The sequence below is a fragment of the Hyperolius riggenbachi genome, chromosome 12, assembly GCF_040937935.1.
Source record: "Hyperolius riggenbachi isolate aHypRig1 chromosome 12, aHypRig1.pri, whole genome shotgun sequence".
In the NCBI taxonomy this organism is placed as follows: domain Eukaryota; kingdom Metazoa; phylum Chordata; class Amphibia; order Anura; family Hyperoliidae; genus Hyperolius; species Hyperolius riggenbachi.
Genome location: NC_090657.1, coordinates 114301943 through 114319546, shown reverse-complemented (window position 1 = coordinate 114319546; position 17604 = coordinate 114301943). Strand labels below are relative to the sequence as shown.

The 17604-nt window shown below is 45.2% G+C and overlaps 1 protein-coding gene across 4 annotated transcripts in view; it reads right to left on the bottom strand.

Moving 5' to 3' along the window:
- The window catches only part of OTOP3 (otopetrin 3), a 117181-nt gene that overhangs the window by 48020 nt on the left and 51557 nt on the right, over positions 1 to 17604 (bottom strand). For 3 of the 4 annotated variants that reach the window (XM_068262047.1, XM_068262050.1, XM_068262049.1), the window contains exon 3: positions 2336 to 2445. In XM_068262047.1, the coding sequence (XP_068118148.1) occupies positions 2336 to 2445 (110 nt within the window). Of the gene's footprint in view, positions 1 to 2335; positions 2446 to 16245; positions 16477 to 17604 lie in introns of all 4 variants that reach the window. The other variant, XM_068262048.1, reaches the window with a different exon arrangement.

Genomic DNA, 17604 nt, shown 5'->3' with positions numbered 1-17604 from the left:
GGAAAAAGTAAAAAAACTTAGGTGAAAAGTACTGCCTAAATTATTTTGAGCCACTACACAAAGAATTGAATGTGTGCAATCTTTATGTAGTGGTTCATTTCTATCCCCCCTTTGGAGGTGGGTGGTGGATGGCTCATTCTAGGCAGTGTGAGCCCTGGAGTGGGCCGTCTGCGCCTGTCCTCCCCCCCCCCCCCTTGGAGTGCTGTGTGTGAGCCAGACCTGAGCTCCAAAGCTTAGGACGACCCATGCTTCACTCCTTTCTCATTTAAATGTGTTGCACCCAAGTTATGCTCAGTAGTAAAATGCAATGGACGTTAAGGTAGGTGCCTGTTTTTAATATCGGGAGGTGGGTGCGGACGGCTCTCCCCGGTGCTGGCCACGCTTGGGGGAGTCGCCTGCGCCACCCAGCCTCCCCCTCCGGGGTGCCGCTGCGGTCCCTAGGCAGTGAGAGCGCCTGGGACCCTGCGGTCCCCCCGGTTGTATGGGGGCATTGGGGAGCCTCCCCGTGGCGCTCCTGGATAGTGCTTATTGTAGTATGAACTAATTCCCGCAGGGCGACCGCATTGCGGTATTCGTTTTTTGACCCTGCATAAGTTGGCATGCGAAAGCGAATGCATATTTGCATGAGCATTGCCTCATGAATAGCCAATTAGGCCAAATTTGCTTAGCCAGATATGTCAGGTGTTCACTTGGTGTTTAATGCACACATTCAATTCTTTATGTAGTGGTTCAAAATTATTTTGAGTACTGTATTTTTTTGCTTGCTGATGGTGTAAAAAGCATTTTATTTACAAGTTGTAAAAATATCACCTGGGGGAAAACTCGGGTGAAAAAGTGAATTGCATATGGGCTCCAGTAACATTTGTTCTCCTAGACACTCAGGACCGGGACAAGGTTTACCACTAACCTTTTGATCAACTGAGATGTATGAGGGTATAGGCCAGTTTTGTACTATATTTTATGGTTGAACGTGATGGACATGTCTTTTTTCAACCCAGCTACTTATATGTGGATGAGCAAATGAATTCTCTCATATGCACACTTCCACTCACCTGGTAAGCTGTGTTAGGAAATCAAAACCTTGTGATGGCAATAAGCTGGTGTTCATTAATTAAACGGTGGCTGAGGGCAGTAAGTGGTGTGTGTGTGCAAATAGCCAGCTTCTGCCTATTTGCATAATGCATTGTACACTGCTTATTGCCCTCAGCTGCACCTTATATAGCAGCTGCACTCTCGCCACTACCACTAACTCTGTCCCTGGCACAAGCTGAAGCAGAAGTGGCACAAGCAGGCAGCTAGACCCAGTGCGTCCGCGGCCGCCCTGCTTGTTTGTACAAATAATTGCAGATACCAGTGCTGAGGGCAGGACAGCTGGGTCTGGTTGGGCACTCAGGTGACACTGGTTGATCATGATTAAAGATCCTGTGAGAAAGCCACAGGCAGCAGACAAATTCTCTTAATATGCTGCCTGCAGGTCTGCCTGCACATTCACCATCCGTTCACCCGCTCACACATTCCCCTGTCTGTTCACCCGCCTGCACATCCACATCCACACAGACTCTTTTTATTTTGATCCCCCACTTGCAAAAAGTGGCAAAAAGTACTTATGTGGCCCTGCTTGCTGCTAGCTATTTAATTGGCAGTTAGGCCCAGTGCACACCAAAAACCTCTAGCAGATCTGCAAAATGCTAGAGGTTTTTGAAGCAGATTTTCAGAGCCATTCTAGGCATGTTTAGAGAGGTTTACTAAACATGCCTAGCGTTTTTGGGAGCGTTTTTGTGTAGCAGATGTCATATACTGTTACAGTAAAGCTGTTACTGAACAGCTACTGTAACAAAAACGCCTGAAAAACCGCTCTGATTTAGCGTTTTTCAGAGCGGTTTGAGCTTTTCCTATACTTTACATTGAGGCAGAAATGCATCTGCAAACCGGAAAAATGCTGCAGGACCCACGTTTACGGTTTGCTAAAAAACCTCAAACCGCTGGTGTGCACCATCTCATTGAAATACATTAGCCAAGCGGTTTCACAGGCGGAAGCGGTTTGGAAAACGCTACAAAAAAATGCTTGATGTGCACCAGGCCCTAGAGGCTTTTGTTTGCTACCACAGCTTCAACCTCCTGAGTCTGAGGAGATTTTAATTTTTCTCACATCCCTGCTGAAGAGCATAATGTTTACTGCAAAATTACAACATTATACTACTAAGTTCCTACTAAGTATGCAGTAACTTGAAAACTTCTGAAACATGGCTGCATTTTACCAGCAGGTATGTGTAAATTAAATAAAAAGAGTTCTTTATTATGATTTACAAAATAGTTTTTGTATTACTTTACTTACCTGTGGTGGTGTTCACCTGTAAGCTCTCAAGCTCTCTGTGTACAGAATCATTTATTACAGCCAAAAGCCAAAGCAGGACGTTGGTGGCCAATGTTAACATAATGCCAAATCTGAAAGCAAAGAGGAAATTAGTTTTGATACAACAGGATGACCATAGCAGTTTAAATCAACCTTATAAGCAGCTGAACTACTGCTTCATTCTACTCATTTTGAATTACACAAATCTAAAAAAAAAAACCTCCTGACTGGATATTTTATTTGAATTACACCAGGTTAAACAGTTTACTTCTGCATTTTGTGTACCCTCCATGGAGCAGAACAGTTTTAATGTTTTAACCATACTATTCCAATTTGCCATATGTGATGGGAGTAGCCAGTCTGAGAATTCCTTGTAGTCTTGTAAAAATATTACATAAGATATTTCTGACGGAGGATAAACTGCACACAGATACTTGCATTATTTTCAGGAAGACATCTCTCTCAATAGGTCTCCTTCTCAGCTTTATTTAACATCTCCTGGGTAAAGGACAACTGAAGTGAGAAGAATATGGAGGCTGCTATATACAGTATATTTATAAAACAAGCATGCAGCTAACCTTCTCAGATCTGACAATATGTCAGAAACATTTCATTTATATTATATCTATTATAGGCAGAGAAAATCAATTAACCCTTCGCACACTCACATGCAAATGTTCAAACAAATGCATTCACAGATTTACTCATCCAGGCACAACTGTTATCCCTACAGCTAAATTAAAAGCCATGGTTTTAGTTCACAGAAGAATGCATTCTTATGCTTAGTCACCTATACTGCGTAGAAGTACCCAGGTAAACATAGGTGTCCTAACTCTGGCCCTGTAACATGCATAGTGCAGACATGCAAACACATTCATTGCATCAAACCTATCAATGGATTAGGAGCACACATCCTAACTTCCTCTCCTGGGAAAGACAGTGCATCTTACCAATCGCACAAGGGAGCTAATGTTATGTGTCCATGTGCACAATGCGCATACACCAGCATAAGCTGTCTGCATGCTGACAAACATACAGGGGAAGGGGGGAGTGCACCGAATTGGACCCTAGCCACAGGGGTCAATGATAAGAATAAACATACATATATCCAGGCACATCGCCTCTAGTTAGGACATTAAATAAATTATTAGGGAAAGGGAGGTGCTGAAGGGGGTGTGGCTAGAAACAGCAAAAATCAATTAACCCTTCGCACACTCACATGCCACACCCCCTTCAGCACCTCCCTTTCCCTAATAATTTTATTTAATGTCCTAACTAGAGGCGATGTGCCTGGATATATGTATGTTTATTCTTATCATTGACCCCTGTGGCTAGGGTCCAATTCGGTGCACTCCCCCCTTCCCCTGTATGTTTGTCAGCATGCAGACAGCTTATGCTGGTGTATGCGCATTGTGCACATGGACACATAACATTAGCTCCCTTGTGCGATTGGTAAGATGCACTGTCTTTCCCAGGAGAGGAAGTTAGGATGTGTGCTCCTAATCCATTGATAGGTTTGATGCAATGAATGTGTTTGCATGTCTGCACTATGCATGTTACAGGGCCAGAGTTAGGACACCTATGTTTACCTGGGTACTTCTACGCAGTATAGGTGACTAAGCATAAGAATGCATTCTTCTGTGAACTAAAACCCTGGCTTTTAATTTAGCTGTAGGGATAACAGTTGTGCCTGGATGAGTAAATCTGTGAATGCATTTGTTTGAACATTTGCATGTGAGTGTGCGAAGGGTTAATTGATTTTTGCTGTTTCTAGCCACACCCCCTTCAGCACCTCCCTTTCCCTAATAATTTTATTTAATGTCCTAACTAGAGGCGATGTGCCTGGATATATGTATGTTTATTATAGGCAGAGGATCAGCAGGGCTGTCAGGCAACCGGTATTGTTTAAATGGAAGTAAATATGGCAGCCTCCATATACCCTTCACTTCAGTTGTCCTTTAACAACCAGACAACATTGTCATTTGACACTAGATCAGTGTATTATTGGTGTATAAGAGCTTAGTGTAGTTTGCCTTCTTAATACAGAAGGTATTTGCGATAATTCCGCTTTAAGTGAACATATGTGGTTAGCCACAATGCACCGCTACTGTATATGCAAATTATCTCTTTATGCCCCTGAACCAGGCTTACATCCAGAACCACTGGTGTATAGCAAGCCTATAGCTTTAAATTTTACAGAGCCACACTAACCCCACATGCAGACAGCCTGCTTCGGACTTGCTTTTTAGTAGGAGGGCTTTTCAGTCTATTTAGTCTCCTATACTATCCTTGTGGTTTTGGGTCACTCCGAACTGCTTGGTTACTCTGGTGTATAAGAGCATTTAGATTTATCACATATCTTAACCTCCCTGGCGGTATGATTATTTCCAGATTTTAGTTGTTTTTTTTTAAACGTTTCAGACCCTAAAATCAGGAAAAAAATCATGCCAGTCTCTGCAGCAGCCCCTGCTCTCACTCACCTCTCTGGGCTCCAGGGCTGCAATTTTACCTCTGTCCTAGGTGGCGCTGTAACTCTGTAGTGAGATCAATGACAGCAATCTCACCAGAGTGATTCAGAGCCCCGGAGGACAGGAAGCAGAACGGCTACTGAGGTCTGGATCCCCTGGAAGTTGAGTAAAAGCGCCCGCTGCGCGCTATACTCTGCATTGAGCTCCCGGCAGCTAACCCGAGCTACACCCGGTATTACCGCCAAGGAGGTTAACACCCGCACTTCCTCTTGTACTACTAAAACCGGCAATTTACTATAATCACACCATACACTGTTTGTGCTCCAAAAATGTAACTTAAAACTTTTTGTATTACTTTATTTGTTTATTTATAACATCAGCTGCCAACTTGTTTGTAAGACAACACTCAACAACTATCTTACTTTCACTTAGCATAGATCTAAGGAAACTGGAGGGATTGTGACAGACAAGTGAAATTGCCTGTCACCCAACAGTGTTGATAACTTGACATTTATTAAAATGAACGAGTCGTGGATACTAAAGGGTTAAAGCACTGTTGTGTAATACGGTCCTAATTTAATTTGATTTTTAACCATTATTACCATGGTGCATCACAGTTACTCCAGGCCTCGTGTCCACTCTGGTCACAGGCACAGCTTTCCTGCTCCATCAGGCCCCAAGCATGTCCCCTTGTCCTACTTCAATTGGCATTGGTTTTTCTCCATAATTGAAAACTTTGCTTTGGGGACCATGGGTAAAGGTGTGCTTCCTGCAGCAGAAATGCTGGGTGAGGAAGACTGTTCGGCATGTCTCACCTTGGCCAGTTGCAGTGCACGCTGGTACTGCAACTCCCTTCTCTGGGCCTGGATCCACTACTGCCGCTCCTCTCTCTCAAGCTGGATCTCCAGGTATAAGTGCAAATCCTCCCTAGTCAGGCCTGGTAACAACTGTTGGCTCATAGGGCTTAAGGCAGTGAAAGTTAGAGATGGCCCGAACCTCAGATTTTCGGTTCGCGAACTTCCGCAAAAGTTTGGTCCGCGCAAACTTTCGCGAACCGCAGTAAACTTCAATGGGGAGGCGAACTTAGAAACACTTATGCTGGCCAGCAAAAGTGATGGAAAAGGGGTCTAACATCTGAGTTTTTGCATGGATGAGTGGGATCGACGCCAAAAGTCCCGGGAAAAAATCGGGATTTGACGCAAAGCAGCGTTTTAAGGGCAGTAATCACATTGAATGCTAAATTGCAGGCCTAAAGTGCTTTAAAACATCTTGCATGTGTATACATCAATCAGGGAGTGTCATTAGAGTACTGCTTCACACTGACACATCAAACTCACTGTGTAACGCACCGCAAACAGCTGTTTGTGTTGTGACGGCCGTGCTGGACTGGTGCACACCATGGCGAGATTGCTCTTCCTCAGTGATATCAGGTAATGTCTGACTGCCTTATCATTATCTTGCTGTTAAGTACCTTCAACGAGAATCTATTATGGAGGGCAAGTCTGCCATTGTGACCACGGGTAATGGCTGTGGAATCAGGGCTCAATTCCAGTCTGGAGTGGGAGCCTGAGATCCGGCTACCACCACCACACATCCAAGTAAGGACCCATTTGCTGTAAAAGTAATGTACCTGCCCTGACTGTGCTTTGCAGACCAGGCATCTGTGGTCGGATGGACCCTTGACCCAGTTCAAGACAAACCAAATCGAAAGCAATTGCCAAGAATGTGTTATGGAGGGCAAGTCTGCCATTCATTCAACTGTGTGAAACTTGCTCAGTACCATGGTGACCACGGGTAATGGCCGGGGAATCCTGGTTCAATTCCGGTCCAGAGTGGGAGCCTAAGAAACGGCTACCACCACCATACATCCAAGGAAGGCAGCAGGCATGCTGTGGGCAAAGGAGCAGGAACGGCTACCACACATCCAAGGAAGGCAGCAGGCATGGCATGCACGTCCCGAGGTAGTGACCAAAAATAAAAATACAGGAGAACTTTCGAGGCCCTGCTGTATATGAGAATCAACTTTAAATCCTTTAACGAGAATCTGTTATGGAGGGCAAGTCTGCCATCCATTCAAGTTAAAGGTATGCACTGACTTGACTAATACAATGTGCAGTCACACAGGTGCAGTTAACAGGTATGCACTGAGTGGTATATCACACTGCGTGCGCTCACGTAGGTAGTTGGGTGCACTGAACACAACAGGTAGGTATATGCAGTGATGGGTATTACAAATGTGCACCTGTTACACACACACATAGGTACCGCCGTGAACAGGTGCAATGACTGGTGGTATTAACAATGTGTGCGCTCAAGTAGGTAGGTAGGTAGGTAGGTAGGTAGGTAGGTGCACTGAACAGTGAACAGGTGCAGTGATTGGGATGGGATTACAAATCTGCAGCTGCCTGTCACACGCACAGGTAGTCACTGAATGTGCTGGGCCTGGCAGTGGCACAGTAGGAATTACACCAAAGGCCAGCTGTGACTGGCTGACAGGGCTGTATATAATGCAAGTAGGCCACACAAAAAAAAATAGATCACAAGAACAAGATTAGCTCTCAAAAGAGCTTTTGAGGGGTGTTTTTTTTTTAGCAATAAGAATGAGCAAGGAGCGCAAGCTAACAAGCCTACAAGAGCCTAACTAAGCTTTCCCTATGAGAGTCTGCAGCAGCTCTCCCTTCTCTAATTACTGCAGGCACACGAGTGAGTGCAATGCTTGATGCTGCCTGCCTTTTATAAGGGGGTGAGTGGCTCCAGGAGGGAGTGTAACCTGATTGGCTACAATGTGCCTGCTGACTGTGATGTAGAGGGTCAAAGTTTACCCTAATGATGCACGATGGGGGCAAGTCGAACTTCCGGAAAAGTTTGCGGTTCTCCGCTGTCGCAAACCACAGAAGTTCACTGGGAACCGTTCCCCGGCGAACCGTTCGGCCATCTCTAGTGAAGATTAGTGCTGCTTGTTCCTGGCTGAGGGTCAGTATGATCTGTGGAGTGGACGTAGTGTTATCCGTGGTATCTGCATCTTCTGGAGCTGAAGTAGCAATGTCAGCACTTGCAGAGCTTGTAGCACTGGGTGACGTTGAACGGGGTGGCATTGTCCTGCGCGGAATTTTAATCTTCCATTGCCTGGCTGTCTCTCTCCTTCATACCATTGCTCAGCCATGTTTTTGTAACATTCTCTGGAGATGCAGCTGCGGGCAGTCAGGATGCCCCTGCAGCTGCTTCGGTTTCCCTGTCCCTCTGGCGTCTAGCACGCCGAGGAGGGGATTGTGAGTGGCTCATAGGGTGGCTTTGTCACGCGCATGTGCGCACAGACAGGACCTTTATGCGGGGAGGAGGCGCGTCAGCTGACCTGCCGGTCGGCTGACGTCAGAGGAGACTCTCGGCAGTTCTGATTGGCTGATGGGTGTGAGCGTGGCCGAGGGGTCTCCTCCACTTCTTAAGCCTCTGAGAATCACCTGCAAACTGTCTGCTGTTGCGAATGCTTCGTGTGAGCACTAAGACCTTAGATAGTTCCGGCGTGCTTTGATCTGGGAGGAAACCAGGGATTTCACACAAGACTAGGAATTATTATTACTACTGTTATTATTGCTTGATTACCTGTGTATGACTCTGGCTCTCTTCTGACTTCTCTTACGCTAAACGATTCTGTACTTTAGCCCATCTGATCCTGTTGCTGACTCTGCCTGAATTACCTCTATTCTTTTGCCTGCCGATTTTTTACTGTATCCTCCTGTCTGTTGCCGAACCGATCTGTCTGACCACTCCACTCACCAGTGAGCCCTTGTCACTGGTGAGGTTCATTACTGATAGTACCCACCAGCTCCTCTGGTGAGGTTCTGCCAAAACAAATCAGTATTACTTTTGCACCAAGCACTATACACTTGCAATTACCTTGTTAGCTATACTTACATTATTGGTGATTCTGCAGATCACCATATAATCAGGTATAGTGTCTGATTTATTGGTGATACTGCAGATCACACAATAGCCAGACTTCTGTTTGCTACACCATTCGTTACAGAACAGCAGAACAATGTCTACGGAGACACTGTGCACTCAGGTCAAACTGTTTACCACGGCCGTTAACGATCTTACCAATACGGTCAACACACAACAGACACAAATTAATTTATTGTCTGAGGTAGTGACCCGACTTCAAAAGACCAATGCATCAGTGTCATCCCCTGTAGTTAGTGAGCCCAGGATGCCTCATCCTGAAAGATTTTCAGGGCACCGGTCTGATTTTAGGAATTTTAAGCATCGTTGTCTATCTTATTTTGAGTTACGCCCGGTATCTTCAGATTCTGAGAGTCAGCGAGTTACTTTTATAAAAACTTTATTATCTGGTGACTCGCAGACTTGGGCTTACAGTCTTCCCACTGGTCATGAGGCATTAACATCCGTTCAAGAGTTTTTTAAAGCAATGGCTATTATATATGATGATCCAGATTTAGCTATGACTTCAGAGAGGAAACTCAAAACTCTCCGACAAGGGCATAACACTGTTGAAACTTACGCTGCTGAGTTTAGAAAGTGTGCGGTGTCAGCCAGATGGGGGTAGTATGCTTTAATAGACTGTTTTTTATCAGGGTTATCTGATGCTGTTGCTGATCTGATGTTAAGCCACCCAGAACCTAAGACAGTAGACGAGGCAATCTCTTTAGCTGTCAAGATTGACCGCCGAGTTCGTTACCAAAGGCAGACTCGAGGTAGAGCGCCAGGAAGACCTTCCCCTGTTCCCTTCTCTGCTCCTGCCCCTTCTTCTCCTCCTCAGGATGAACCGATGCAAATCGGACAATCCAAGCTCTCTGAGGTTGAGAAAAACAGGAGACATACTGAGAGACTCTGCCTGTACTGTGCAGAGAAGGGTCATGTGGTACAAACCTGTCCCAGGAAGGCGGAAAACTCTATCGCCTAGGTGTAGCTGGAGGTACTAACCTAGGCGATTCTGTATTACCTCTAAAGAATAGTCGCTTACTTCTCCCGTGTTCTATCACCTGGGAAGATTAAGTCCAGTCTACCCAGGCTTGTATAGACTCAGGTTCCGCAAATTTTATGGATTATGATTTTGCTGTTAAGTTTGGTTTTCCTCTTCTCTCCTTGGGACGTCAGATTGTTGTTACTGCAGTGGATGATTCACCACTGCAGGGCAAACAACCTCTTTCTCATACTCCTGTATTGTTGTGTCAGATAGGGGCATTGCATAAAGAACAGATACAGTTCTTTGTGCTTAAGATGGCTATCTCCACTGTAATCCTTGGTATGCCGTGGCTTCAAAAACATTCCCTTTAAGATCGACTGGAGTTCCAGGCAATTTTTGAGCTGGTCCTCCTATTGCCATCATCATTGTATGGAAAAAGTCACAGTATGTGCTACCAAGGTTCAAGTGGAGGGGTTGCCTATTCAGTATTCTGATTTTGCGTGACGTTTTCTGTCCCAAGGCGGCAGACAAACTTCCTCCTCATCGAAGTTTTGACTGCCCCATTAACTTAAGATCAGGTTGTATGCCCCCTAGAGGCCATTTATATAATCTTTCGGGGCCTGAAAAACTTGCCATGCAGGAGTATATTAAAGAAAATTTAGCCAAAGGTTTCATCCATCCATTTAGGTCCCCGGCCGGGGCAGGTTTCTTTTTTGTACAAAAAAAGGACGGTGGCCTTTGGCCATGTATCGATTACAGAGAATTGAACAAAATGACTGTGAAAAATCGTTACCCTCTCCCTCTGATTGATGACTTGTTCGCCCAGATTACTAATGCGGGTGTCTTCACTGAACTCGATTTTAGAGGGGCATACAATCTGATTCGCATAAGAGAGGGTGACGAGTGGAAGACGGCGTTCAACACACCCGCTGGGCACTACGAGTACCTTGTGATGCCCTTCGGGTTGTGGAACGCACCCGCCGTCTTTCAGGAGTTGATTAATGAAGTCTTTAGGGAGGTTCTAGGGCGGTTCGTCCTAGTCTATTTAGATGGCATACTCATTTTTTCATCTAATATTGCTGAACACAGGGAACACGTGAAGTATGTTTTAAGGAAACTACGACAGAATTCCTTGTATGCTAAACTCGAGAAGTGTCTTTTCGAAGTTTCTGAAGTTCCCTTCCAGGGGTACATAATCTCCACCGCAGGACTCTCTATGGACCCCAAGAAGGTTTCTGCTGTCCTGGAGTGACCCCAACCTTTAGGGTTGAAGACACTCCAGCGATTCCTTGGCTTCGCCAACTACTACAGAAAGTTTATCAAAGGATTTTCTTCTGTGGTTTCACCTCTCACTGAGCTTACCAAAAAGGGGGCAGATACCTACAATTGGTCAGCAGAAGCACAGTCTGCATTCTCATCACTTAAAATTTTTTTCTGCTCCGCCCCCATTTTGAGACATGTGGACATTACTCTCCCATTCATTGTTGAGGTGGATGCTTCAGAGATCGGGGTTGGGGCTGTATTGTCTCAGCACTCCGGTCTGCAGGGCAGGTTGCACCCTTGTGCTTTTTTCTCTAGGAAGCTTTCCCCCGCCAAGAGAAATTATGATATTGGGAATCGAGAACTGTTGGCCATCAAACTTGCGTTTGAGGACTGGCGACATTGGTTTGAGGGGGCTGAGCATACTATCACAGTCTATACCGATCACAAGAACTTAGAGTATATTGAAGGGGCTAAACGTCTCAGTTCCAGACAAGCCCGTTGGTCCCTGTTTTTCACGAGATTCAGATTCATTATTACCTACAAACCTGGTAGTAAGAACGTTAAGGCTGATGCATTATCCAGACGTTTTGAGCCCGAGACAATACAGCCCTCGGCTCCCGAAAGCATCCTCCCCGAGAAAGTTATTCTTGCTGCTACTGAGACTTGGGAGGATTGGGCATCTACTCTGAAACCTTATCAGCAGGAGGTTCCCGAAGGGAAACCAGATGGAGTTCTCTTTGTACAACTACAGTTCGGATTAAAGATTCTTCATGTTTTCCATTCTCATAAGACTGCAGGGCATCCAGGGGTTGCCAGAACGCAGGAGCTGCTAGACAGATGTGTTTGGTGGCTATCCATTGTGTCTGATTGTAAAGAGTTTGTCGGAGATTGTTCTGTGTGAGCCAGGAGTAAGCCATCCAGGCGTGCTCCTGTGGGTACTCTACAGTCGCTACCAGTGCCTGAACAACCATGGACCCATCTGTCCATGGACTTTGTGGGTGAGCTGCCCAGATCTGAGGGGAAAACAGTCATCTGGGTGGTAGTCGATAGGTTCAGTAAGAAGGCCCATTTTGTCCCACTGGACAGACTCCCCTCTGCTCAAGAACTGGCAGAACTCTTAATTCACCACATTTTCCGGTTGCATGGTATCCTGGAGAATGTGGTGTCAGACAGGGGAGTCCAGTTCGTCTCCAAGTTCTGGAGGGCGTTCTGTCATCACTTAGGTATGAACCTATCATTTTCCTCCGGCTACCACCCACAGACTAATGGGCAAACGGAAAGGGTTAACCAGTCCCTTGAGCAGTTCCTGAGTTGCTATGTGGCAGATGCTCAGTTGGACTGGGTGAAATTTTTGCCATTCGCAGAGTTTGCTCATGATAACTTAAAGAGCACCTCTTCAGGTCTCTCCCCGTTCCAGGTAGTAACAGGGAGATCACCCAAGTTCTCTCCACTGCCAGTAGTGTCATCTCCTTTTCCTGCCCTGGAAGAGTGGCAGGGAGCTTTGAAGGAGATTTGGAGTATGGTCAAAAGAAACCTAGGAAAGGCCTTTCAGACCCAGAAAAAAAGGCAGATAAGAGACGCTCTGTGGAGTGGGATTTTGCACCAGGTGATATGGTGTGGGTTTCTATCCGGCATTTGGCTTTAAAACAGCCTTCTGCGAAATTGGGTCCCAGATTTAAGGTCCATACCCCGTGTCCAAAAAGATCAATAGTGTCACATATGTCATTTCTCTACCTTCCAGTATGAGAGGTGTGAAGTCATTCCATGTGTCTCTGTTGAAGCCTGCTGTGCATGTGGATTCCTCCCCCCCCCCCTGTGGAGATTGATGGGGAACCTGAGTTTAAGATAGAGCAAAAATTGGACTCTCGCTGGGTGCGGAACTCCATACAGTACCTTGTTCACTGGAAGGGGTATGGGCCTGAGGAGAGATCTTGGGTACCAGGGCATCGCATGCATGAGCAGGAACTTAAGGAAAGGTTTCATGAACTACATCCTGAGAAACCAGGTAGACTGTGTCCGGAGTCCACGCCTCAAGGGGGGGTACTGTAACATTCTCTGGAGATGCAGCTGCGGGCAGTCAGGATGCCCCCGCAGCTGCTTCAGTTTCCCTGTCGGGCGTTTCTCCTGTCCCTCCGGCGTCTAGCACGCCGAGGAGGGGATTGTCAGTGGCTCATAGGGTGGCTTTGTCGCGCGCACACGCGCACAGACAGGACCTTTATGCGGGGAGGAGGCACGTCAGCTGACCTGCCGGTCGGCTCATGTCAGAGGAGACTCTCGGCAGTTCTGATTGGCTGATGGGTGTGGGCGCGGCCGAGGGGTCTCCTCCGCTTCTTAAGCCTCCGAGAATCACTTGCAAACTGTCAGCTGTTGCGAATGCTTCGTGTGAGCACGCAGACCTTAGATAGTTCCGGTGTGCTTTGATCTGGGAGGAAACCAGGGATTTCACACAAGACTAGGAATTATTATTACTATTGTTATTATTGCTTGATTACCTGTGTATGACTCTGGCTCTCTTCTGACTTTTCTTATGCTAAACGATTCTGTACTTTAGCCCATCTGATCCTGTTGCTGACTGTGCCTGAATTACCTCTATTCTTTTGCCTGCCGATTTTTTACTGAATCCTCCTGTCTGTTGCCGAACCGATCTATCTGACCACTCCACTCACCAGTGAGCCCTTGTCACTGGTGAGGTTCATTACTGATAGTACCCACCAGCTCCTCTGGTGAGGTTCTGCCAAAACTAATCAGTATTACTGTTGCACCAAGCACAATACACTTGCAATTACCTTGTTAGCTATAATTACATTATTGGTGATTCTGCAGATCACCATATAATCAGGTATAGTGTCTGATTTATTGGTGATACTGCAGATCACACAATAACCAGACTTCTGTTTGCTACACCATTCGTTACAGTTCTATTGTTGTTCAAAATGGCAATGCATTGCGACTCACATACTGTAAGATGTGCAAGTCAGTGATAGACTAACTTTGGTAATTTGGAACTGAATCAGATATTCTAAAGAGAAGAGTAAAAGGATAGGAGATAGAAAAGAAAAGGTGGGAAAATGTATACCAATCTTGTTTATTTATCAATGTGTACTGTTTTGCATCCTGGACTTTAGTTTCTCAGGACAGAATACCAAGTAACCATTGTCCTATTGTTCTGATTATTACAAAAACTGCATTTCTCAGTTCTTTGCGCTGTGATCCCCCAAAAGCTAACTTCTTCCTTGTTTTGCGTTCTGCCATCCCTAGAAGCTGCCACCAATGTGACAAACACCCACCAATCCCATCTTCTTACAGCTGCCATACAGGTCTTATCCACTAAAGGCTTCTGAAGGTGAATCCACTGTGAGCACAGTAAATGTTTTAAGATTGTTGGTGTGCCCATCAGAGTTCCCCAACCCTGTCCTCAAGGCCCACCAACAGTACATGTTTTGCAGGAAACCACGCACAATCACAGGTGAGGTAATTAGTGTCTCAGCAGAGCTGATTAACCACCTCTGTGGATTTCCACAAAACATGCACTGTTGGTGGGCCTTGAGGACAGGGTTGGGGAACACTGCATGATACAATCTTGATTGTATGTACAATCAGTCAAATTTATTGATATCAATAACCACTCTTCAGATTAGGTGCAGAGACCTCAGACTAGCTAATCCTAGAAGAATGAAATTGCAACCTAACTAGCCAAATTAACAATTTATAAAAATAAGTTCCAGCATAGATTAGAATAATCAGGTAACAAGGGTAAAACTGGAAAGATTAAATCATGTTAGAAGTCCAGTAAGTGATAAAGTCTTTGTATTGAATAATCTACAATGGTGACTTGTTGCCGGTGTCCAGAGGGAATTCAACAGAAGAAAAAAGGACTCAGTTAAACGCGATCGTGGAGAAATCGCTCCACTGTCCAGTGATTTTTCCGCGTGAAATCGTGGAAAAATCACTCCCGCAAAACGCCGGCAAAAATCGCCGGCATTTTGCTCTTTCAAGTGTGAATGGGCCCTTAAAGATCTTGTCCTGAAGGGAGGTGCTGACATAAGGGCTGATACCCTGCTTGAAGGAGGTGAAGCTCTAACCTTCTTACAGAAGAGAAGAAATCTGGCATAATTCCTGTTATACAGTATATTTCTCTATGCAATCCTAATAATGAGTGGACAGCATATGTGTTCAGTAAGGCATTATGAATCCATACATATTAAAAATGAATATGAAATAGTCCATTTTGGTTGCGAACGTGTTTTGCTCAGGAGCAGTTAATGTGATTTGCGTGAGAATTGATCAGTGTGTGTATCAAGCTGATCTTGCTTAATTCTGTAAAAATTGTGCTGCTAACATAAAGCTTTAACTATGAAAATATGAGGAAATATTACTGGAAGTTCATCTTCCTCTTGTAAAAGCCAAATGTGTGACCCTGGTAATAGATAGTAGCAAAAACGTTTCTGTACCGTGGTAGCCAAATTTAACCTGGTAGAGTTCTAGAGGTGTTAAAATCCCTGGGGTTTTGGAGACTGACAGGCTGGTAAAGTCCATGTTATGGGATTTTTTCAACGTTCATTTTTGTCAGCGGAGTGCTGATAAAAGCTGAATTAATTGAAGTGGACCTGAACTTTTGCACAGGACAGAAGGCAAACATAGAGAAAGCCACCCTGTATGTACTGAGAGAGTTTACCCTGTCTAATGCTCCCTCAACTTTGACTAATCACTAGTTGTAATTTGATCTGTTCAGCTGTGTCAGCTCCTGCCATGACAGAGAGCTAATTGGTAAACACAGGATGTTAGCAATATGTCTGCTTCCATTAAAGCAGTAGGTAAACACGCTGCAGATTTATTGCAGGATTTATATCAGCTGTAACAAAGACATGTTTTTCTTTAAAGGTTATTATGCTGTTCAGTATGTTTTAGAGCAGAGAGGAAGTTCTAAATGCAGGTCCGCTTTTAGCCCTGTGCGAGTCAGCTCTAAAGATTACCATATTTTTCGGACCATAAGACGCTCCGGACGATAAGACGCACCTAGGTTTAGAGGACAAAAATCAGGAAAAAAATAAAAGATTCTAAACCTGATGCGTCCATGGTGCAGGGGCATCTTGTGGTGTCCCTGTCCCCCCTTCTGTCTCTATCTAAGCTAGTCTAACCCCTGTTGCCCCACTAGTTGCACTAACTATCCAAAACTTACCCCTGCTACCCCACCAGATAAATTAACTACCCTACATTTCAAGTGCGGAAGCCCTTACCTATCCAGCGGTCGCACTTCAAGTCCTCCATCTGCTGCTCCTCCATCTCAAGCCGGAGTCATCTTCTTTACAGCTGCCTCCACTATTTGCCTCAGATTCTCTATTGTAGGGGTTCTATGCAGTCTCTGGGTTAGTAGCTCCATCTCGGCATCCACCTTCTAACACATGTGGATCAGCAAGCAGGGCAGTCCCCTCTTATATTCTGTGTCCCACTCACCAGACTGAGAACCTCTTAAGGCAAAGTTTGCGGTTTATATTTGTGAATTAAAGTTAATGGCTGTTTGCTATGAATACAAGCCAAATAAGACCATGTGACCATATAGATAAGGTGCAAAACATCCCAGACAATTAATTATCTACCAAAGAACATACCAACTTCCTAGAACTAAAGATAAGTTATGGACATACGTGATGTATTTTGGCTTACTTCATTGCAATTAAGAGTATTAGCTCTAGATAGATGTTATAGAACACCACCTGTGTCCTAAGATATATGTATATGTTTTTGAGTTGGAGATGACAGGAGCTGGTTATGGAGTGAATGTCAGAAGAATGAACTATCGCCCCTAAGCATCATGCTGTGGGATCTGAAGTTATAGGGGTGTTAATATTTATTGTTCTATCAAGCAGAGAGGTGGACAGAGTCAGTGGAAAGATGGTGTAAACTAAGATGAGTAGTTATGTTATACTGTATATATATATATATATATATATATATATAATAGTATGCACCTGCATCAATTAACTTTAAAGGGGTTCTCCGGGGGGGTTGAAATTAAAAATAGACACTTACCTGGGGCTTCTAACAGCGGCCCCCTGCAGTTGTAAGGTCCCACGCCGTCCTCCAACGATCCGCCGTTCCCCGCTGCTGGTCCCAGTCTGATATTCATCTAACAAGACGAATAGTGCCCGCACCAGCGCGCGTCATCGTGAGCTTACTGCACAGTATGAAGTTTTCTTGTACTGCAAGTCACGGCTGCTCAGGATGAGATGCCGCGTTAGACCGTGACCGGCGGTGGGGAACAGCGGATCCATTGGAGGACGACGTGGGACATTACAGCTGCAGGGGGCAGGTAGAAGCCCTAGGTAAGTGTCTGCTTTTATTTTCAACCTCCCCCCCCCCCCCCCCCCCCCCAGAGAACCCCTTTAATAATTTGACCATTTCAAATTTTAAAATGGCACAATTTTAGAGAATGAATAAACTAAAATTAAAATTAATTCCCTCACACTCCTCATTCTCCTTCACCCATCTTACTCCCAGACACCTCCACACAGCCCCTCGGGCCCTCCACCCAACCAAAATCTCGCAGAACCATCACAGATTACTTCTCCACGGTTCAAACCTCCCGAGGAGACCTC